The sequence below is a fragment of the Eschrichtius robustus genome, chromosome 12 (genome assembly GCF_028021215.1).
Source record: "Eschrichtius robustus isolate mEscRob2 chromosome 12, mEscRob2.pri, whole genome shotgun sequence".
Classification (NCBI taxonomy): domain Eukaryota; kingdom Metazoa; phylum Chordata; class Mammalia; order Artiodactyla; family Eschrichtiidae; genus Eschrichtius; species Eschrichtius robustus.
In genome coordinates this window covers 31,949,625-31,974,361 of record NC_090835.1, presented here as the reverse complement: position 1 = coordinate 31,974,361, position 24,737 = coordinate 31,949,625, and the positions used below count along the sequence as shown (strand labels likewise).

Sequence of the window (24,737 nt, the reverse complement as noted above, 5' to 3'; positions counted from 1 at the left end):
ATGTTGAAGAATAGTGGTTAGAGTGGACAACCTTGTCTTGTTCCTGATCTCAGAGGAAATGGTTTCAGTTTTGCACCATTAAGAACGATGTTGGCTGTGGGTTTGTCGTATATGGCCTTTATTATGTTGAGGAAAGTTCCCTCTATGCCTGCGCTCTGGAGGGTTTTTATCATAAATCGGTGTTGAATTTTGTCAAAAGCTTTTTCTGCATCTACTGAGATGATCATACGGTTTTTCTCCTTCAGTTTGTTAATATGGTGTATCACATTGATTCATTTGCATATACTGAAAAATCTTTGCATTCCTGGGATAAACCCCACTTGATCATGGTGAATGATCCTTTGAATGTGCTGTGGGATTCTGTTTGCTAGTATTTGGTTGAGGATTTTTGCATCTATGTTCATCAGTGATATTGGCCTGTAGTTTTCTTTCTTTGTGACATCTTTGTCTGGTTTTGGTAACAGGGTGATGGTGGTCTCGTAGAATGAGTTTGGGAGTGTCCCTCCCTCTGCTATATTTTGGAAGAGTTTGAGAAGGATAGGTGTTGGCTCTTCTCTAAATGTTTCATAGAATTCGCCTGTGAAGCCATTTGGTCCTGGGCTTTTGTTTGTTGGAAGATTTTTTATCACAGTTTCAATTTCAGTGCTTGTGATTGGTCTGTTTATATTTTCTATTTCTTCCTGGTTCTGTCTCAGAAGGTTGTGCTTTTCTAAGAATTTGTCCATTTCTTCCAGGTTGTCCCTTTTATTGGCATATAGTTGCTTGTAGTAATCACTCATGATCCTTTGTATTTCTGCAGTGTCAGTTGTTACTTCTCCTTTTTCATTTCTAATTCGATTGATCTGAGTCTTCTCCCTTTTTTTCTTGATGAGTCTGGCTAATGGTTTATCAATTTTGTTTATCTTCTCAAAGAACCAGCTTTTAGTTGTATTGATCTTTGTTATTGTTTCCTTCATTTCTTTTTCATTTATTTCTGATCTGATGTGTATGATTTCTTTCCTTCTTCTAACTTTGGGTTATTTTTGTTCTTCTTTCTCTAATTGCTTTAGGTGCAAGGGTGGGTTGTTTATTAGAGATGTTTCTTGTTTCTTGAGGTAGGATTGTATTGCTATAAACTTCCCTCTTAGAACTGCTTTTGCTGCATCCCATAGGTTTTGGTCATCGTGTTTTCATTGTCATTTGTCTCTAGCTATTTTTTTATTTCCTCTTTGATTTCTTCAGTGATCTCTTGCTTATTTAGTCGTGTATTGTTTAGCCTCCATGTGTTTGTATTTTTTACAGATTTTTTCCTGTAATTGATATCTAGTCTCCTAGCATTGTGGTTGGAAGATACTTGATACGATTTCAATTGTCCTAAATTAACCAAGGCTTGATTTGTGACCCAAGATATGCTCTATCCTGGAAACTGTTCCATGAGCACTTGAGAAGAAAGTGTATTCTGTTGTTTTCGGATGGAATGTCCTATAAATATCAATTAAGCCCATGTTGTTTAATGTATCATTTAAAGCTTGTTTCCTTATTTATTTTCATTTTGGATGATCTGTCCATTGGTGAAAGTGGGGTGTTAAAGTCCCCTACTATGATTGTGTTACTTTCAATTTCCCCTTTTATGGCTGTAAGCATTTGCCTTATGTATTGAGGTGCTCCTATGTTGGGTGCATAAATATTTACAATTGCTATATCTTCTTCTTGGATTGATCCCTTGATCATTATGTAGTGTCCTTCTTTGTGCCTTGAAATAGTCTTTATTTTAAAGTCTCTTTAGTCTGATATGAGAATTGCTACTCCAGCTTTCTTTTGATTTCCATTTGCATGGAATTTCTTTTTCCATCCCCTCACTTTCAGTCTGTATGTGTCCCTAGGTCTGAAGTGGGTCTCTTGTAAACAGAATATATATGGGTCTTGTTTTTGTATCCATTCAGCCAGTCTATGTCTTTTCGTTGGAGCATTTAATCCATTTACATAAGGTAGTTACTGATATGTATGTTCCTATTACCATTTTCTTAATTGTTTTGGGTTTGTTATTGTAGGTCTTTTCCTTCTCTTTTGTTTCCTGCCTAGACAAGTTCCTTTAGCATTTGTTGTAAAGCTGGTTTGGTGGTGCTGAATTCTCTTAGCCTTTGCTTGTCTGTAAAGGTTTTAATTTCTCCATCGAATCCAAATGAGATCCTTGCTGGGTAGAGTAATCTTGGTTGTAAGTTTTTCCCTTTCATCACTTTAAATATGTCCTGCCACTCCCTCTGGCTTGCAGAGTTTCTGCTGAAAGATCAGCTGATAACCTTATGGGGATTCCCTTGTATGTTACTTGTTGTTTTTCCCTTGCTGCTTTTAATATTTTTTCTTTGTATTTAATTTTTGATAGTTTGATTAATATGTTTCTTGGCATGTTTCTCCTTGGATTTATCCTGTATGGGACTCTCTGTGCTTCCTGGACTTGATTGACTGTTTCCTTTCCCGTATTAGGGAAGTTTTCAACTAGAATCTCATCAAATATTCTCTCAGTCCCTTTCTTTGTCTCTTCTTCTTCTGGGACCCCTATGATTTGAATGTTGGTGCATTTAATGTTGTTCCAGAGGTCTCTGAGACTGTCCTCAATTCTCTTCATTCTTTTTCTTTATTCTGCTCTGCAGTAGTTATTTCCACTATTTTATCTTCCAGGTCACTTATCCGTTCTTCTGCTTCAATTATTCTGCTATTGATTCCTTCTAGAGAATTTTTAATTTCATTTATTGTGTTGTTCATCATTGTTCGTTTGCTCTTTAGTTCTTCTAGGTCCTTGTTAAACATTTCTTGTATTTTCTCCATTCTATTTCCAAGATTTTGGGTCATTTTTACTATCATTACTCTGAATTCTTTTTCAGGTAGACTGCCTATTTCCTCTTCATTTGTTTGGTCTGGTGGGTTTTTACCTTGCTCCTTCATGTGCTGTGTGTTTCTCTCTCTTCTCATTTTGCTTAACTTATTGTGTTTGGGGTCTCCTTTTCACAGGCTGCAAGTTTGTAGTTCCCGTTGTTTTTTGTGTCTGCCCCCAGTGGGTAAGGTTGGTTCAGTGGGTTGTGTAGGCTTCCTGGTGGAGGGGACTGGTACCTGTGTTCTGGTGGATGAGTCTGGATCCGGTCTTTCTGGTGGGCGAGTCTGGATCTTGTCTTTCTGGTGGGCAGGGCCGAGTCCAGTGGTGTGTTTTGGGGTGTCTGTGACCTTATTATGATCTTAGGCAGCCACTCTGCTAATGGGTGGGGTTGTATTCCTGTCTTGCTAGTTGTTTGGCATAGTGTGTCCAGCACTGTAGCTTCCTGGTCGTTGAGTGGAGCTGGGTTTTAGCATTTAGATGGAGATCACTGGGAGAGCTTTCACCATTTGATATTACATGGAGCTGGGAGGTCTCTGGTGGACCAATGTCCTGAATTCAGCTCTCCCACCTCAGAGGCACAGGCCTGACACCCAGCCGGAGCACCATGATCCTGTCAGCCACATGGCAACAACAACTCTGTCAATATGTCTTCATCAACCAAATGAGCAATGCCAATTTGGGACCCAGGACCATTACTCGGTGGAAGAATTCCGGGTTCAGGCAGGGGACAGGCAGAGTGCAGATAATATCTGGATATTGCTTGACACTTTACAGACTGTTCTCAATGGATTTCCCTTCTTTGCTGAGCTTCAAAGCTTCCAAGATCTTGGGAGCTGGGAAGTGAAAGGCAGAGGGAGGGAGCGTGGGGCAGGAGCAGCCCCTGGGCGTTTGCCCATGGGAGTGGCTGTCTCTGTGGTCTTTTTGATGGTAGCCATTTTGACAGGTGTGAGGTGATATCTCATTGTGGTTTTTGTTTGCATTTCTCTGATGAATGAATGATAAATGAATGTTGAGCACCTTTTCATGTGCTTGTTAGCCATCTGTATGTCTTCTTCAGAAAAATGTCTATTCAGGTCTTCTGCCCGTTTTTTAATTGGGTTGTTTGTTTTTTGACATTAAGTTAGTTGTATGAGCTGTTTATATACCTTGGATACTAACCCTTTTTCAGTCATATAATTTGCAAATATTTTCTCCCATTCAGTAGATTGTCTTTTCATTTTGTTGATGGTTTTGCTGTGCAAAAGCTTTCAAGTTTAACTAGGTCCCATTCATTTATTTTTGCTTTTGTTTTCTTTGCCTTAGGAGACCGATCCAAAAAAAATATTGCTACAATTTATGTCAAAAAGTATTCTGCCTATGTTATCTTCTAGGAGTTTTATGGTTTCCAATCTTACATTTAGGTCCTTAGTATGGATTGTGCTTTTGATGTCATGTCTAAGAATTCTTGACCAAGTCCTAGATTTTCTTCTAAAAGTTTTTTAATAGTTTTGTTTTACATTGAAATCCATGATCAATTTTTAGTTAATTTTTGTACAAGATGCAAAGTTTAGGCTGAGGTTTGGGGGTTTTGTTGTTTATTTCTTTTGTTATTTTATGGTTGTCCTATTGCTCCACCCCATTTGTTGAAAAGATTATCCTTTTTCCATTGAACTGATTTTTGCACCTTTGTCAAAAATCAGTTGGCTGTAGTTGAGTGTGTCTATTTCTGCATCATCTATTCTGTTCTACTGAACATGTGTTCAATTGTTTGAAAGTAAAAAGTTTTTAAAAGTCAGCTGAAGGTCTAGTTAGAGAAATATTGAAAAAATATCCTTTGGGTTTGGCAACTAGTGGTCACTGGTGACATTAATGATGAAGTGGTGGAGTTCCTAGAAGCCAGATTGCCAGGGCAGTGGGTTTAAGAGCGAATTACTGTTTCATACCCAGCTACCTATTTTAGATTTTAAGACACTAAAGGCAAAAACTATGAGGGAAGAATGAGGATGCTAACACATACACACAAAAGTATCTTGCAATTCACCCAGCCTCACATTAAATATTTATAAATGTTTTGGGGTTGTTTTATATCAGTTCTTACATCTAGTAAAGAGGCAAATCCACAGCCAAAGTCTCCAGAAAAGTTGGGAGGCAGAGGGAGGAGGAGGAGGAGGAGTATTTTAAAAAGACAAAAAACTTGGATTAGCTAAAATGAGGTTCTTCCAAAGATCCTCAGTCAGTAGGGAGGTATCCTTAGCCCTCTATCCCAAGAGGGAACTTCAAGTGCTCTGGAAAGCCTGTACCCCCATCTGGTAACATGCTGCATAAGTTCTTCTTTTGTGTAACCAGCTCCATAACTTTCCATAGCCTTTGCTGTTAAGGAAATTTTACATGTTTTCATCTTTCCAACAATCACATCACAGTCCCATGTTGTCACCCATGCAGTCAGTGTCTTTTTTTTTTTTAATCTCTATCATCTAGCATGTGGGTAGCACACAATAGATTCGAAATAAGCAGTCATCATTATATCAACATCAAGACAATAAAAAGGGAGATGCATTTTCCTTTATAACTACCACTTTGAATATTTTTTCAGTTATTTGGAATAAAAACAAAAATATTTACAATTAATCCTCAAATAATGAATAGCAACAAAAATGTAACTCTTAAAACCTGTATTGTCGGGCCTTCCCTGGTGGCGCAGTGGTTAAGAATCCACCTGCCAATGCAGGGGACACGGGTTCAAGCCCTGGTCCAGGACGATCCTACATGCCGCGGAGCAACTAAGCCCATGCGCCACAACTACTGAGCCTGCGGTCTAGAGCCCGCGAGCCACAACTACTGAAGCCTGTGTGCCTAGAGCTCATGCTCTGCAACAAGAGAAGCCACCGCAATAAGAAGCCACACACTGCAACGAAGAGTAGTCCCTGCTCTCTGCAACTAGATAAAGCCCGTGTGCTGTAATGAAGACCCAACTCAGCCAAAAATAAATAAATAAATAAATAAAACCTGTGTTGTCATCATGGCATGCTTGTTCCTCTGGCAGAGAAAATAATGTGTTTCTAAATTTCTTTCTTCTCTAGGACGGAATTTAGCAGGTGGTCTTAGAAGGAGCTACTCTGTAACAATTTGAACATTTTCAAAGCAAGAAATATAAAAAATTGAACTCACTCCTTTCTTTTTAATTTCACTGGTCATCTGTCAAAAGCAAACAAACAAGACATAATTACATCAAGAAGAAAATTTTTAAAGTAATTTAAAAATTTTTTAAATCAAAAATATAAATAGTTTTAAATATATGTATTATTCTTTTAAAAATACTAGTTGCATTGAGACTGATTTAAAATCAGAGTTAAAATAGTATAAAGATACACTTTTTAAAGAGAAAATATAAACCTACAGTTGGAGGATAATCTGGCTCTGGTGATGAAGGTGTTCTTTTATCCAATGTTCTGTCTAAATTTCTTTTGGCTCCTTCAATTCTGAAATTTATAGTTAGAAAAATGTATGACTCTCTTGAATATAACATTAAGATATATTATTAAAACATGACAATTTGAACATTTTTTCAACTATACTTGAAGAAGAGATATTCAAGAGTTCTTTATCTTACTGAATTTTCTGTAAGAAATAAATCTCAATTTCCATTATCAATGAGTCCTTAATATTCAAATTATTCATTTGTAATACAAAAGGAGACTAAAAATAATAGTCAATAATGTTCAATTATAACATGACAATTTTTAAGTTAATCCTGATGCATGTGGGCCCTTACGCATGTATTATCTCTGTTCAAATGCCATACTGTCAGAGAAGACTTCCCTTACCCTTATATTAAGTAGCACTTCCTTCACTATCCATCCCTTTTATCCTCACTTACCTTGCTTCATAGTACTTACCACCATTTAACATACTATATGTTGTAGACCGTTTTATTCATTGCCTTATCTCAATTCTCAGAATAGTACCTGGTACAGAGTAGGTGCTCAATAAACAGTTGTGAATGTAGGAATTTATCATCCATAAAATATAATTTCTTCTTTAATTAAAATTATATGATCATATAATCCGTTCATCTGTCACCAAATACTTACTGAATGTTTATATTCTGCAAGATACCCTACTAGGTTTTATTAAAACATAGCAGCAACAAGTTTCAAGGAATTTATAAACTGAAAGGGTAGGAAGATAAAATCAGAGTGCCATATAAAAAGTATGGGACCCTGATGGTTCAGAGGAGGGACAAGTTCACTTCCACCTGAAGGTATCTTTGAAGGTTATGTGAACAAGTTAGCATTTGCAATAAGCTTGAAATGAAGAAGAGGATCTCAGTTGGAGATGTGGCTTTCCTGGGCAGAGGGATCTGAAAAGATAAAGACCCTAAGAAACAGGGAGACAAGGGAACAATCAAAGGGAAATATTGAAAATAAGGAGTTGTCCAACTCCAATTTTTGGAGTTGTCCAAAAATTGAAAATAAGGAGTTGTTCCAGAAGATATGGAACCAGATGGAGATAAGTTTGGAGAAGTGGATTGGAATATCTAGCTAAGGGTCTCAAATAGCAAGCTTTTTTATTAGTAGACAATGGGGAGTCACTAAGAGTTTTTAAGCATGAGAACATTTTTAGGAAGACAAATCTATCAGTTTGTAAAGGCTAAATACACTAGAAGGGATGGCCAAAGCAGAAAGTATACAAGGGAAAGAAAAGAGGCTTAAGAAGATTGAAGGATGCCAAGCATGACAGGAATGAAGAAGAACAACTGAAGGAGGCAAAGGAGACATGGTCAGAGGCAAAAGGAGAACTAAAAGGAATTTGAAGGAAAGGATGGCCACCAGAACGATAAAAGCATAAACTAGTAAATGCCATAAAGACAAAGATCATGTCTGTTTTGCTCACTGCTCTATCCATAGCACTTAGATAGTGTCCGTCAGGGTCAATAAATATCTGTAGAATGAATGATCAGAATAGTGGATTTGGAAAAGATTCTGCATGTCTAGTTCAGTACTTTATTTAATGCATGAATACTCTCAAAAATTTCAAGTTGTACTCCAGGATGAGTGAGGGGAGATGACATTCATCACTTTCTGAGGTAGCTCAATTTATTGTCAGCTAGCTCATATTCTTAGAAATAAATTTCTTGAGTTGTATCCTTTTAAATTCTATTCTCTGGAGCTATATAAAAAAGTCATATTCCTCTTCTTTGTTACCCTTCCAAAACTTAGTAATACCTATCCAGTTCCTTTGACCATTCCTGTCAATAAAAGTTACCATTTATGGTGAGTTTATGATGTTCTAGGCATTGGCTTAAGATCTTTATATGCATGGATCTCATTTAACTCTCACAGAAATCCTAAGAGGTAACCACTATTATAATATTATCCCCATCTTACAGATAGGAAGATGAGGATAAGTAAAGTTACTCGACTTGCCAAATTCAAATTAATAAGCTGTAGAGATGGGATACGAACTCAGGCCTGTCTAAACTCCTCCCCATTAAGCAAATCAGTTCCCTTCAAATTAGGTAGTTTCAAAATTCCTCACTCTCCTTGGTAGCTATAATGGTTTAGCAACATCCCTCTCATAGTGTGACCCCAGAATTCCAGATGTTGCATGACCAATGGAGGGTGAAAATTTTCTCTCCCACATTCTAGTCATTCTTCATTTATTAAAAGAGACTAAGACTGAATTAGCTTTTTTGAGTAGCCTCATTTCCCTGTTGTGTCGTACTGAGCCTGACTAAATCAAAATGAAAACACGATGACACAAAACCTATGGGGCGCAGCAAAAGCAGTTTTAAGAGGGAAGTTTATAGCAATACAATCTCACCTCAGGAAACAAGAAAAATCTCAAATAAACAATCTAACCCTACACTTAAAACAACTAGAGAAAGAAGAACAAAGAAAACCCAAAGTCAGTAGAAGGAAAGAAATCATAAATATCAGAGCAGAAATAAATGAAATAGAAATGAAGAAAACAATACCAAAGATCAATAAAACTAAAAGCTGGTTCTTTGAGAAGATAAATAAAATTGATAAACCCTTAGCCAGACTCATCAAGAAAAAAAGGGAGAGGACGCAAATCAATAAAATTGGAAACGAAAAAGGAGAAATCACAACTGACACTGCAGAAATACAAAGGATTATAAGACACTACTACAAACAACTATATGCCAATAAAATGGACAACCATGAAGAAATGGACAAACTCTTGGAAAGGTACAATTTTCCAAGACTGACCAGGAAAAATTAGAAAATATAAACAGACCTATCACAAGTAATGAAATTGAAACCATAATTTAAATTATTCCAACAAACAAAAGTCCAGGACCAGATGGCTTCACAGGCGAATTATATCAAACATTTAGAGAAGAGCTAATACTGATCCTTCTCAAACTCTTCTAAAAAATTGCAGAGGGAGAAACACTCCCAAATTCGTTCTACAAAGCCACAATCACCCTAATACCAAAACCAGAAAAAGATATCACAAAAAAAGAAGATTAAAGACCAATATCACTGATGAACATACATGCAAAAATCCTGAACAAAATACTAGCAAACGGAATCCAACAACACATTAAAAGGATCATACACCATGATCAAGTGGGATTTAACCCAGGGATGCAAGGATTTTTCAATATACGCAAATAAGTCAATGTGATACACCACATTAACAAATTAAGGAATAAAAACCATATGATCATCTCAATAGATGCAGAAAAAACTTTCAACAAAATTCAACACCCATTTATGTTAAAAATTCTCTAGAAAATGGGCATGGGGGAACCTACCTCAACATAATAAAGGCCATATATGACAAATCCACAGCGAGCATCATACTCAATGGTGAAAAACTGAAAGCATTTCCTCTAAGATCAGGAACAAGACAAGGATGTCCACTATCGTCACTCTATTCAACATAGCTTTGGAAGTCCTAACCACAGAAATCAGAGAAGAAAAAGAAACAAAGGGAATCCAAATTGGAAAAGAAGAAGTAAAACTGTCACTGTTTGCCGATGATGTGATACTATACATAGATAATCCTAAAGATGCCACCAGAAAACTACTACAACTAATCAATGAATTTGGTAAGTTTGCAGGATACAAAATTAGTTCACAGAAATCTCTGGCATTCCTATACACCAACAACGAAAAATCAGGAAGAGAAAATAAGGAAACACTCCCATTTACCATTGCAACAAAAAGAATAAAATACCTAGGAATAAACCTGCCTAAGGTGGCAAAAGACTTGTACTCAGAAAAATATAAAACACTGATGAAAGAAATCAAAGATGACATAAACAGACGGAGAATATACCATGTTCTTGGATTGGAAGAATCAATATTGTGAAAATGACTATACTACCCAAAGTAATCTACAGATTCAATGCAATCCCTATCAAACTACCAATGGCATTCTTCACAGAATTAGAACAAAAAATTTTACATTTTGTATGGAAACACAAAAGACTCCAAATAGCCAAAGCAATCTTGAGAAAGAAAAACGGAGTTGGAGGAATCAGGCTCCCCAGCTTCAAACTATACCACAAAGCTACAGTAATCAAGACAGTATGGTACTGGCACAAAACAGAAATACAGATCAATGGAACAGGATAGAAAGCCCAGAGATAAACCCACGCACCTATGTTCAACTAATCTATGACAAAGGAGGCAATGATATACAATGGAAAAAAGACAGTCTCTTCAATAAGTGGTGCTGGGAAAACTGGACAGCTACATATAAAAGAATGAAATTAGAACACTCCCTAACACCAAACACAAAAGTAAGCTCCAAATGGATTAAAGACTTAATAAGACCAGACACTATAAAACTCTTAGAGGAAAATATAGGAAAAATACTCTTTGACATAAAACACAGCAAGATCTTTTTTGACCCACCTTCTAGAGTAACAGAAATAAAAACAAAAATAAACAAATGGGACTTAAAAGCTTTTGCACAGCAAAGGAAACCATCAACAAGACCAAAAGACAACCCTCAGAATGGGAGAAAATATTTGCAAATGAAACAACAGACAAAGGATTAATCTCCAAAATATACAAACAGCTCATGGAGCTCAATATCAAAAAAACCAACAATCCAAATGAAAAATGGGTGGAAGACCTAAATAGACATTTCAACAAGGAAGACATACAGATGGCCAAGAAGCACATGAAAAGATGCTCAACATCACTAATTATCAGAGAAATGCAAATCAAAACTACAATGAGGTTTTTTTTTTTTATATCTGTACCTTTTTTTTTTTAACATCTTTATTGGACTATAATTGCTTTACAATGGTGTGTTAGTTTCTGCTTTATAACAAAGTGAATCAGTTATACATATACATATATCCCCACATCTCTTCGCTCTTGCATCTCCCTCCCTCCCACGCTCCCTATCCCACCCCTCTAGGTGGTCACAAAGCACCGAGCTGATCTCCCTGGGCTATGCGGCTGCTTCCCACTAGCTATTTATTTTACATTTGGTAGTGTATATATATATCCATGCCACTCTCTCACTTTGTCCCATCTTACCCTTACCCTTCCCCGTATCCTCAAGTCCATTCTCTGGTAGATCTGCATCTTTATTCCCGTCTTGCCCCTAGGTTCTTCATGACCTTTTTTTTGTTGTTTAGATTCCATGTATATGTGTTAGCATATGGTATTTGTTTTTCTCTTTCTGACTTACTTCACTTTGTATGACAGACTCTAGGTCCATCCACCCCACTACAAATAACTCAATTTCATTTCTTTTTATGGCTGAGTAATATTTCATTGTATATATGTGCGACATCTTCTTTATCCATTCATCTGTCGATGGACACTTAGGTTGCTTCCATGTCCTGGCTATTGTAAATACAGCTGCAATGAACATTGTGGTACATGACTTTTTTTTTTTTTAATTAATTAATTAATTTATTTATTTATTTATTTATTTATGGCTGTGTTGGGTCTTCGTTACTGTGCGAGGGCTTTCTCCAGTTGCGGAAAGTGGGGGCCACTCCTCATCACGGTGCGCAGGCCTCTCACTATTGTGGCCTCTCTTGTTGCGGAGCACAGGCTCCAGACACGCAGGCTCAGTAGTTGTGGCTCACAGGCCTAGTCGCTCCGCGGCATGTGGGATCTTCCCAGACCAAGGTTTGAACCCGTGTCCCCTGTATTGGCAGGCAGATTCTCAACGACTGCACCACCAGGGAAGCCCCTATGACTCTTGTTGAACTATGGTTTTCTCAGGGTATATGCCCAGTAGTGGGATTGCTGGGTCGTATGGTAGTTCTATTTTGAGTTTTTTAAGGAACCTCTATACTGTTCTCCATAGTGGCTGTATCAATTTACATTCCCACCAACAGTGCAAGAGGGTTCCCTTTTCTCCACACCCTCTCCAGCATTTATTGTTTGTAGATTTTTTGATGATGGCCATTCTGACTAGTGTGAGATGATATCTCATTGTAGTTTTGATTTGCATTTCTCTAATGATTAATGATGTTGAGCATTCTTTCATGTGTTTGTTGGCAATCTGTATATCTTCTTTGGAGAAATGTCTATTTAGGTCTTCTGCCCATTTTTAGATTGGGTTGTTTCTTTTTTTGATACTGAGCTGCATGAGCTGCTTGTAAATTTTGGAGATTAATCCTTTGTCAGTTGCTTCATTTGCAAATATTTTCTCCCATTCTGAGGGTTGTCTTTTCGTCTTGTTTATGGTTTCTTTTGCTGTGCAAAAGCTTTCAAGTTTCATTAGGTCCCATTTGTTTATTTTTGTTTTTATTTCCACTTCTCTAGGAGGTGGGTCTAGAAGGATCTTTCTGTGATTTATGTCATAAAGTGTTCTGCCTATGTTTTCCTCTAACAGTTTGACAGTGTCTGGCCTTACATTTAGGTCTTTAATCCATTTGGAGTTTATTTTTGTGTATTGTGTTATGGAGTGTTCTAATTTCATTCTTTTACATGTAGCTGTCCAGTTTTCCCAGCACCACTTATTGAAGAGACTGTCTTTTCTCCACTGTATATTCTTGCCTCCTTTATCAAAGATAAGGTGACCATATGTGCGTGGGTTTATCTCTGGGCTTTCTATCCTGTTCCATTGATCTATATTTCTGTTTTTGTGCCAGTACTATACTGTCTTGATTACTGTAGCTTTGTAGTATAGTCTGAAGTCAGGGAGCCTGATTCCTCCAGCTCCATTTTTCGTTCTCAAGATTGCTTTGGCTATTCGGGGTCTTTTGTGTTTCCATACAAATTGTGAAATTGTTTGTTCTAGTTCTGTGAAAAATGCCAGTGGTAGTTTGACAGGGATTGTATTGAGTCTGTAGATTGCTTTGGGTAGTAGAGTCATTTTCACTATGTTGATTCTTCCAATCCAAGAATATGGTATATCTCTCCATCTATTTTTATCATCTTTAATTTCTTTCATCAGTGTCTTATAGTTTTCTTCATATAGGTCGTTTGTCTCTTAGGTAGGTTTATTCCAAGATATTTTTGGTGACCTCGTAGAATGAGTTTGGGAGTGTTCCTCCCTCTGCTATGTTTTGGAAGAGTTTGAGACGGATAGGTCTTAGCTCTTCTTTAAATGTTTGATAGAATTCACCTGTGAAGCCATCTGGTCCTGGGCTTTTGTTTGTTGGAAGATTTTTTATCACAGTTTCAATTTCAGTGCTTCTGATTGGTCTGTTCATATTTTCTTCCTGGTTCAGTCTTGGAAGGTTGTGCATTTCTAAGAATTTGTCCATTTCTTCCAGGTTGTCCATTTTATTGGCATATAGTTGCTTGTAGTAATCTCTCATGATCCTTTGTATTTCTGCAGTGTCAGTTGTTACTTCTCCTTTTTCTTTCTCCTTCTCCTCTAATTCTATTGATTTGAGTCTTCTTCCTTTTTTTTAGATGAGTCTGACTAATGGTTTATCAATTTCGTTTATCTTCTCAAAGAACCAGCTTTTAGTTTTATTGATCTTTGCTATCATTTCCTTCATTTCTTTTTCATTAATTTCTGATCTGATCTTTATGATTTCTTTCCTTCTGCTAACTTTGGGGTTTTTTTGTTCTTCTTTCTCTAATTGCTTTAGGTGTAAGGTTAGGTTGTTTATTTGAGATATTTCTTGTTTCTTAAGGTAGGACTGTATTGCTGTAAACTTCCCTCTTAGAACTGCTTTTGTTGCAGCCCATAGTTTTTGGGTCGTCGTGTTTTCATGGTCATTTGTTTCTAGGTATTTTCTGATTTCCTCTTTGATTTCTTCAGTGATCTCTTGGTTATTAAGTAGTGTATTGTTTAGCCTCCATGTGTTTGTATTTTTTACAGATTTTTTCCTGTAATTGATATCTAGTCTCATAGCATTGTGGTCGGAAAAGATACTTGATATGATTTCAATTTTCTTAAATTTACCAAGGCTTGATTTTTGACCCAAGATATGATCTATCCTGGAGAATGTTCCATGAGCACTTGAGAAGAATGTGTATTCTGTTGTTTTTGGATGGAATGTCCTATAAATATCAATTAAGTCCATCTTGTTTAATGTATCATTTACAGCTTGTGTTTCCTTATTTATTTTCATTTTGGATGATCTGTCTTTTGGTGAAAGTGGGGTGTTAAAGTCCCCTACTATGATGTGTTACTGTCGATTTCCCCTTTTATGGCTGTTAGTATTTGTCTTATGTATTGAGGTGCTCCTATGTTGGGTGCACAAATATTTACAATTTTTATATCTTCTTCATGGATTGATCCCTTGATCATTATGTAGTGTCCTTCTTTGTTTCTTGTAATAGTCTTTGTTTTAAAGTCTGTTTTGTCTGATATGAGAATTGCTACTCCAGCTTTCTTTTGATTTCCATTTGCATGGAATTCCTTTTTCCATCCCCTCACTTTCAGTCTGTATGTGTCCCTAGGTCTGAAGTGGGTCTCTTGTAGACAGCATATATACGGGTCTTGTTTTTGCATCCATTCAGCCAGTCTATGTCTTTTGGTTGGAGCATTTAATCCATTTACATTTAAGGTAGTTATCTATATGTATGTCCCTATTACCATTTTCTTAATTGTTTTGGGTTTGTTATTGTAGGTCTTTTCCTTCTCTTTTGTTTCCTGCCTAGAGAAGTTCCTTTAGCATTTGTTGTAAAGCTGGTTTGGTGGTGCTGGATTCTCTTAGAATTTGCTTGTCTGTAAAGGTTTTAATTTATCCATCAAATCTGAATGACATCCTTGCTGGGTAGAGTAATCTTGGGTGTAGGTTTTTCTCCTTCATCACTTTAAATATGTCCTGCCACTCCTTTCTGGCTTGCAGAGTTTCCGCTGAAAGATCAGCTGTTAACCTTATGGGGATTCCCTTGTGTGTTACTTGTTGTTTTTCCCTTGCTGCTTTTAATATTTTTTCTTTGTATTTAATTTTTGATAGCTTGATTAATATGTGTCTTGGCGTGTTTCTCCTTGGATTTATCCTGTATGGGACTCTCTGTGCTTCCTGGACTTGATTGACTATTTCCTTTCCCACGTTAGGGAAGGTTTCAACTATAATCCCTTCAAATATTTTCTCAGTCCCTTTCTTTTTCTCTTTTTCTTCTGGGACCCCTATAATTTGAATGTTGGTGCGTTTAATGTTGTCCCAGAGGGTCTGAGACTCTCCTTAATTCTTTTCATTCTCTTTTCTTTATTCTGTTCTGCAGTAGTTATTTCCACTATTTTATCTTCCAGGTCACTTTTCTGTTCTTCTGCCTCAGTTATTCTGCTATTGATCCCTTCTAGAGAATGTTTAATTTCATTTATTGTGTTGTTCATCACTGTTTGTTTGTTCTTTAGTTCTCCTAGGTCCTTGTTAAACGTTTCTTGTATTGTCTCCATTCTATTTCCAAGATTTTGGATCATCTTTACTATCATTATTCTGAATTCTTTTTCAGGTAGACTGCCTATTTCCTCTTCATTTGTTAGGTCTGGTGGGTTTTTGCCTTGCTCCTTCATGTGCTGTGTGTTTCTCTCTCTTCTCATTTTGCTTAACTTACTATGTTTGGGGTCTCCTTTTCTCAGGCTGCAGGTTCGTAGTTCCCGTTGTTTTTGGTGTCTGTCCCCAGTGGCTAAGGTTGGTACAGTGGGTTGTGTAGGCTTCCTGGTGGAGGGGACTAGTGCCTGTGTTCTGGTGGATGAGGCTGGATCTTGCCTTTCTGGTGGGCAGGTCCACGTCTGGTGGTGTGTTTTGGGGTGTCTGTGGCGTTATTATGATTTTAGGCAGCCTCTCTGCTAATGGATGAGGTTGTGTTCATGTCTTCCTAGTTGTTTGGCATAGTGTGTCCAGCACTGTAGCTTGCTGGTCGTTGAGTGAAGCTGGGTCTTGGCGTTGAGATGGAGATCTCTGGGAGATTTTTGCCATTTGATATTACATGGAGCTGGGAGGTCTCTTGTGTACCAGTGTCCTGAACTTGGCTGTCCCACCTCAGAGGCGCAGCCCTGACGCCGGGCTGGAGCACCAACAGCCTGTCATCCACATGGCTCAGAATAAAAGGGAGAAAAAAAAGAAAGAAAGGAAGAAGAAGATAAAATAAAATAACATAAAATAAAATAAAATATAGTTATTAAAATAAAAAATAATTATTAAGAAAAAAAATTTTTAAGTAAAAAAAAAAAAAGAAACGGACAGACAGAACCCTAGGACAAATGGTCAAAGCAAAGCTATACAGACAAAATCACACACAGAAGCATACACATACACACAAAAAGAGTAAAAGGGAAAAATATATATATATCGTTGCTCCCAAAGTCCACCTCCTCAATTTGGGATGATTTGTGGTCTATTCAGGTATTCCACAGATGCAGGGTACATCAAGTTGATTGTGGAGATTTAATCCGCTGCTTCTGAGGCTGCTGGGAGAGATTTCCCTTTCTCTTCTTTGTTTGCAAAGCTCCTGGGTTTCAGCTTTGGATTTGGCCCCGCCTCTGCGTGTAAGTCGCCTGAGGGCGTCTGTTCTTCGCTCAGACAGGATGGGGTTAAAAGGAGCAGCTGATTTAGGAGCTCCGCCTCACTCAGGGCCGGGGGGGGGGGGGGGGGGGGGGGGGGGGAGTAGAGGGGAGGGGAGGGTACAGATGCGGGGAGAGCCTGCGGCGGCAGAGGCCATCATGACATTGCACCAGCCTGAGGAGCGCTGTGTGTTCTCCTGGGGAAGTTGTCCCTGGTTCACGGGACCCTGGCAGTGGCGGGCTGCACAGGCTCCCAGGAGAGGAGGTGTGGATAGTGACCTGTGCTGGCACACAGGCTTCTTGGTGGCTGCAGCAGCAGCTTTAGCGTCCCATGCCCGTCTCTGGGGTCCGCACTGATAGCCGCAGCTCATGCCCGTCTCTGGAGCTCCTTTAAGTGCCGCTCTGAATCCCCTCTCCTCGCGCACCAGGAAACACAGGGGCAAGAAAAAGCCTCTTGCCTCTTCGGCGGCTCCAGACCTTTTCCCAGACTCCCTCCTGGCTAGCTGTGGTGCACTAGCCCCCTTCAGGCTGTGTTCACGCTGCCAACCCCAGTCCTCTCCCTGGGATCCGACCGAAGCCTGAGCCTCAGCTCCCAGCCCCCACCCACCCCGGTGGGTGAGCAGACAAGCCTCTCGGGCTGGTAAGTGCTGGCCGGCACCGATCCTCTGTGCGGGAACCTCTCCGCTTTGCCCTCCGCACCCCTGTTGCTGCGCTCTCCTCCGTGGCTCCGAAGCTTCCCCCCTCCGCCACCCGCAGTCTCCGCCCGTGAAGGGGCTTCCTAGTGTGTGGAAACCTTTTCTCCTTCACAGCTCCCTCCCACTGGTGCAGGTCCCGTCCCTATTCTTTGTCTCTGTTTTTTTTTTTCTTTTGCCCTACCCAGGTATGTGGGGGAGTTTCTTGCCTTTTGGGAGGTCTGAGGTCTTCTGTCAGCATTCAGTAGGTGTCCTGTAGGAGTTGTTCCACATGTAGATGTATATCTGATGTATTTGTGGGGAGGAAGGTGATCTCCGCGTCTTACTCTTCCGCCATCTTGAAGCTCCTTACAATGAGGTATTAACTCATGCCAGTCAGAATGGCAATTATCAAAAAATCTAGAAACAATAAATGCTGGAAAGGGTGTGGTGAAAAGGGAACCCTCTTGCACTGTTGGTGGGAATGTAAATTGATACAACCACTATGGAAAACAGTATGAAAGTTCTTTAAAAAACTAAAAATAGAACTACTATATGACACAGCAATCCCACTACTGGGCATATACCCTGAGAAAACCATAATTCAAAAAGAGACATGTACCACAATGTTCGCTGCAGCACTATTTACAATAGCCAGGAGATGGAACCAACCTAAGTGTCCATCGACAGATGAATGGATAGAGAAGATGTGGCATATATATACATGGAATATTACTCAGCCATAAAAAAAAAACGAAATTGAGTTATTTGTAGTGGGGTGGATGGACCTAGAGTCTGTCATACAGAGTGAAGTAAGTCAGAAAGAGAAAAACAAATACCATATGCTAACACATATACATGGAATCTAAAAAAAAAGGTATTGATGAACCTAGTTGCAGGGCAGGAATAAAGAGATAGACATAGAAAATGGACTTGAGGACATGGGGTGGGAGGGCAAAGCTGGGGCTAAGTGAGAGTAGCATTGACATACATATACTACCGAATGTAAAATAGTTGGCTGGTGGAAAATAGGGGAGATCGGCTCGGTGCTTTGCGATGACCTAGAGGGGTGGGATAGGTAGCATGGGAGGGAGGCTCAAGAGGAAGGGGATATGGGGACATATCTATGCATATGGCTGATTTGCTTTGTTGTGCAACAGAAGCTAACACAGTATTGTGAAGCAATTATACTCCAATAAAGATCTATTAAAAACAAAATTCCTAAAGCTTTCTCACATGGAAAGAGCAGTCTAGCTCTCAGTGATCAATACTTTGAAGGAGTTTGCCTTATACTTTGGTATGCTAGTTGGCACTAGCTACCTTGCACTGTAATGATCCCAACATAAATATGCCTAACTTCCTTGAGCTTTTTACATATAAATGTCACCCTTTAATATAGCAATAATTTCCTGGAGTGTGTTTTCTCCTACTGATATAAATAAAAAGAGCTGAGAAGAATGTAAGAGCTAGCATTTTCACTCCCTGTTTTTGCTTTCTGCGTTAACAATCAAAAACAGATAAATAAACAAAAGTGGATAATTTCAAAGTACTGTGTAAGAGACTACATACGGTGAAGGAGAGAAAGGCTGGTCTGAATCAAGAGGGAGGTAGTGGCCAAGGAAGAAGTGGCTCATTCATGGGAATCTGGAAAGCTATGAAACAATTTTCGATCTTTGCTCAGCCAAGTGCTCCCAGGAACTGGTCCCAGCAGAGGGCTCAGTTCTGCCTAGGACTCCTTACATCCCACCTTACTCCTGGAACGCTCTATCCACAGACCTCACCTGATAATAGTCTTCCCCAGGTCCCTGATACTCTAGTGACATTGACCTTTGTCAATTCCTAGAACACATTGAAAGCATTCACATTTCAGGGCTTTCGTGTTTGCTATCCCCTTTGCTACAGTGGTGTTCTCATGTTTATTTAAATGACAAGCTTCGTATTCTTTAGATCTCTCTATTATCATCTCCACGGGACTTTCCTGCAATGTTCCTAGAAACAACTTCCCTGTCACTCTCTATCTCACTATTTTATTTCTTCATAGTATCTATCACCATCTAAAGGGTTAACATACTTTTTTTTTAAATATGTTTACTATCTGCCTCCTCCCACCAGAATATAAGCTTCTGAAAGACTAAAGTCCTTTCTGTTGTGTTCTCTGTGGTCTTTCTAGTAAAAAGCACAGTGTCTGGATAACAGTAGATATTTAATATCTGTTAAATAGATGTAAGAGAATATGTAGACAGGGTTAAAGCTGCACAAAGGGGATTAGGAGAAAGCTTTCCAGAGGAGGTGATTCATAAATTAAGCCTTGAATAAATTGTATAAGTATTCAGACAGACTTTTCAGTGAAGGAAACTGCAGGGAGCGATTGTGAAATTTATTTTTCACTAAATGTAAAAATATGGAACTGCAAGTAGTTCAACATGGCATTCTGAGGTTATGAAAGGTTTTGGAGCAAGAACAATATGCAACTCCTAAGGAACCCCTTTTTCTATTCTCTAAGTCCACTGAAACATTGATTAGAGTCTTAGAAATTAAAGGGGTAAAGGGTATCTAACAATACATATACTGCCATTAGTTAATATACCTTATAATTTTGGATTTAAATATGATTAGAAGATTGACAGACTAATAATAATGTAAATTTAAAGAAGTTACATGATTAACAGACCTGTTTAATTATAAGGAAAGTAAAATCAGCAAAAACTTAAATTATTTTAACTAGCAACAATATGATCATCAACAATGTAACAGAGAGTAAAACTTAGTCAGTTGCAAAAATATGTATAAAGGAGGCACACCAAAGAGGGAAAGAGAATGCAGAAAGAGAAGCAGAAATCCACCAGAGAGAAATTGCCTGTTTTATAGTTCAGTGTTAGGTTCAAAGCTTACAGATGAGCTCAATGTCTTTTTCTTCTTATTTATCCCCAGAGCCCAGCAGAGTCAGGTACCTAGGAAATTCTCAGTAACTGCTGAATTGACTGAACCATCCTTATCAGTGCCTTTGGTAGCTGGTACCTAAATTAGTTTTAATTTCCACTAAATTGGAGGGGAAAGGGTAGGATGTTAGACTGTATTTTCTTTTGTAGAGAAAAAATTTTAAGTACAAGTAGTTTCAAGATATTTTATTAAGTATTTGCTCCAGTGCAATGCTATTTGTAGAGGCCCAGTTACTTGCTTTTACTTTCAGGGACCAGTATGGTTATAATATATCACAAGGAGGAATAGCGTGGTGTTCAAAGTATGTGAACTCTAGGACCAGACTGTCAGGGCCTAAACTCAAGCTGTGAGACCTTCGGCAAGTTACTTAACTTCTCTGCACCTCAGTTTACTCATCTATAAATAGAAATAACAATAGTACCCATCGTATAGGGTTGTTGTGAGAAGTATAGGTAAAACAATAAAAACAATGCTTAGAATAAACACTGTAAGCACTATATAACATTTACTATCATTACAATTACTTTTTCAATTGTTTTCCTACTTGAATTTGAAGATGATATTTTGACCATGAACAACCTAAATAGTTAAACTTTTTATGAGAATACAAACACTAATTATTTCACTCAAATTCCAAACAAGGATTATTTACTAATATGCTACTTACACTAACTGATTAATTGTCTTCTGCTGCTCCTTGGATCTTCTGTAACTCAGCAGCTTACTTTGTGCTGGTGCGTCAACACCTATGTCTTCTGGGGGACGAACAATGGGAGGTAACTTCAAGTTCAGAGCCTCTTTTTCTGCTGCAATGGCAGCTTTGTTTGTATCTGACATCTTGGTCCCCTAAAGATTAAAATATACTCTGAGGAGAAAAAGTCCGTAAAGCCATTATTGTAAAAGCTAGCCTCGATATATTCATTACATATCAATACCAAAAATTCTAGGCCTCTTTATATCTTTTTCCCAAGGATGGCAGTTGAGATAAATGGGCAGGGATTCCTGTTAGAGCTCTACCATCCATTGCTATGAAGAAATGAAGCCAGTCACTTCCCGGTGAGTGAGGGCTTCAGTTTCCTCATGGCTGAAATTAAGGAACTGGATTAGATGCTCTCTAAATACCTGTACAGTTCTAAAATTTTGAGTTCAAATTTTCCCTAAGAAGCAAATCACAACAACAACAACAAAATCCAGTTGTTGAGGTATAATCCCTCTCCCCCAAAAAGCTGATACTTTAACATCATTAATATTTTTAAACATCACTATTGTATCTTAGTTTTGCTACCTTCCTAGAAAGCCAGACTATGATCAAACAAAAATAGGCATACTAAGTGCATAAGAAATCTAAAATGTCATATAAATGCTGAATAATTAACCGTGATATCAACTGCATATGCTGCAGATGCCCACACAATTTGGAGATTCCTGCCTTGAAAAAGACAGTTTCTGCTGGCGCCCAGTTCAAAATCTCCTGCCCTGGGAGAGGGGTGAAGAGAAACGCTGAGGACACGAAAGTACCTCTCCGATTGTTTTCACTACTTCCCGGCTGCTCAGATAAGAGGGGAACGTTCAGTGAACTTCTCCAATGGTGAAAGGAAGAGAGAAAACAAGGGTTGAAACCTCCGGAACGCTCTACGTCCTACGGGGTCCTGCCGGGCTGGGCAGTCGCCTGCCGCGTAGAAACAAAGTTGTCGCCATAGAAACTGTCGCGGTCGCAACTGGAGAGACTGGGTAAATGTTGCCTGGAGAGGCAGTTGCTGAGCTGCCACAGATTAGGATTACCTGTCACAACAATAATTCATTACTCGAGTAAATGGAGGGTCGGTGAATGAGACTTTTTTACCTGTCTTCCCTTAGAAAGGGCACGGAATCAGGATCTTCAAATTGTGGAAAACTGCAAGACTGGAGATTTGGATCCGTTGGAAAATAGATTTATATAAACACTCTCAAGGAGGATCAAGTCTTCAAGTGTCCCCCTAGCGACTTCCCTGTAAATATTATAATTAATCAAGATTTTAATTTATCTTGTTTCTCTATTCAGTATTTGTTTAGACAGCACTTCTTTCAGAAAATTTTTGGCAGAGAAGATTAAGCTGTGTAAATTTTTTGAGTATGCATGAGGAGAGAAATGTGAAACTTTGCTATTTGAGGCTGCACAATGGATACTCCATCTAAATGATAATAGCCTACACAAATACCATGTGCATAAATAAAATTGGTAGATAAATAAATCCTGGTGGTGTATTAATGGCATTTTCATTCAATAAATATTTGAGCATCGTCTATGTGCCAGTCAGCATGTAAAGAATTTTTTTTTAATGAGAGTACAGCCTACACTATTGTGTCTGGCAAACAGTTGTTCCTCTGAAAATGTCATTTGAGTCAGTGAATGAACAAATTGAAATTCCTCCTAGCTTGTAAAAACAAACTATCTTTCTGTGGAAAACAAAACACTTGTATGTGATTTTTTTGTCACAATGTCTTTTAAAAAATTTTTATTGAAATATAGTTGATTTACAATGTTGTGTTAGTTTCAGGTGTACAGCAAAGTGAGATATATATATATATATATTCTTTTTTAAGATACTTTTCCATTATGGGTTATTACAAGATATTGAGTATAGTTTCCCATGCTATACAGTAGGTCCTTATTTGTTATCAATTTTATATATAGTAGTGTGTATATTTTAATCACAAACTCCTAATTTATCCCTCCCCCCACCTTTCCCCTTTGGTAACCATAAGTTTGTTTTCTATGTCTGTGAGTCAATTTCTGTTTTGTTAATAAATTCATTTGTATCATTTTTTCAGATTCCACATATAAGCAATATCATATGATATTTGTCTTTCTGTGATGGTTTTTTGACATGTCAATTTGGTTAGGCTAAACTACAGAACTGAACGGAGGACAGTATTATATCATGCACTCACCTTCTCCCAGTTACTCAATCAAACACTAATCTAGGGCTGCTGTGAAGACATTTTCCAGATGTAATTCAAGACCCCTGTAAATTGATGTTAATCTAGGGAGGTTATCTGTGTGGGCCTCACTCAATCAGTGGAAGTCCTTTTAAAAAGTTTTAGACATGCCCTGAGTTAGACTCCAAACAGCAGCTAGGTGTAGCAGCTCTCCCCTCTCTGGCTCTTTCCTTCCTGACAGCCTGCTGCTAGAGATTGTGGACTTGCTTCACGAGCCCCCACAGTTACATAAGCCAGTTCCCTGTAAGAAACCCTATATATAAACATACAAACAATGGATACATATAGGGTATATATATAATCTACTGGTTCTGCTTCCCTCATTAGATCCTAACTAATACAATGTACATCTTTTTTCAAATAGCTTTTTATAGGTATAATTTACATACTATAGAATTCACCATTTTAAAGTATACAATTCAATGCGTTTTTTAGTAAATTTATACAGTTGTGCAACCATTACCAAGATCCAGTTCTAAAAAATTTCCATCACTGCAAAAAGTTCCCTTGACCTCATATACAGTCAATCCTCACTCCCACCTCCAGTCCTAGGCAACCACTGATTTGCTTTTGGTCTCTATAGGTTTACAACTTATGAAAATTTCATATAAATGGAATCATGTATTATGTGGTCTTTTGTGTCTGGCTTCTTTCACTTAATAATGTGTTTGAGGTTCATCTATATGTAGTATGTGACAGAAGTTCATTCCTTTTTACTGATGGATAGTCTTCCATTATATGGATATATCGTATTTGGTTTATTCATTCACAAGTTGATGGACATTTGGATTGCTTTCAGTTCGGGGCTATTATGAATAATCCTTCCATGAACATTTGTGTGCAAATCTTTGGATGAACATACATTTTCATTTCTCATTGGTAGGAATTGCTGGGATAAATGATAAGTGTATGTTTGACCTTTTAAGAAACTGTCAAACTGTTTTCCAAAGTGGCTGAAAGATTTTACATTTCTACCAGAAAAATATAAGCGTTCCAATTTCTCCACATCCTTGCCAACACTTGGTATTGTCTATCCTTTTTATTCAAGGTATTTGAATGGGCATATAGTGGTATCTCATTGTGGTTTTAATTTGCATTTCCCTAAATGCAAATATGTTGAATATCTTTTCATGGGCTTATTATCCATTAACATATCTTCTTTTTTGATGAAATGTCTATCTAGATCTTTTATCCATTTTTAAATTGGAATATTTCCCTTTTTATCATTAAGTGGTAAGAGTTCTTTACATTCTGGATACAAATCCTATATCAGATAATTTGCAAATATATTCTCTTGGCCTGTAGCTTGCCTTTTCATTTTCTTAATGGTATCTTTTTTTTTAACATCTTTATTGGAGTATAATTGCTTTACATTGTTGTGTTAGTTTCTGCTT

General features: G+C 38.0%; 1 protein-coding gene across 1 annotated transcript in view; it reads right to left on the bottom strand.

Moving 5' to 3' along the window:
- The window catches only part of DNAH12 (dynein axonemal heavy chain 12), a 219,539-nt gene extending 198,338 nt beyond the window's left edge, over positions 1-21,201 (bottom strand). The window contains exons 1-3 of the mRNA XM_068557202.1: positions 21,032-21,201; positions 6,228-6,309; positions 5,999-6,025 (exon numbers count right to left, since the gene is read on the bottom strand). Of these exons, the coding sequence (XP_068413303.1) occupies positions 5,999-6,025; positions 6,228-6,309; positions 21,032-21,201 (279 nt within the window). The remainder of the gene's footprint in view (positions 1-5,998; positions 6,026-6,227; positions 6,310-21,031) is intronic.
- Between the last annotated feature and the right edge of the window lie 3,536 nt (positions 21,202-24,737).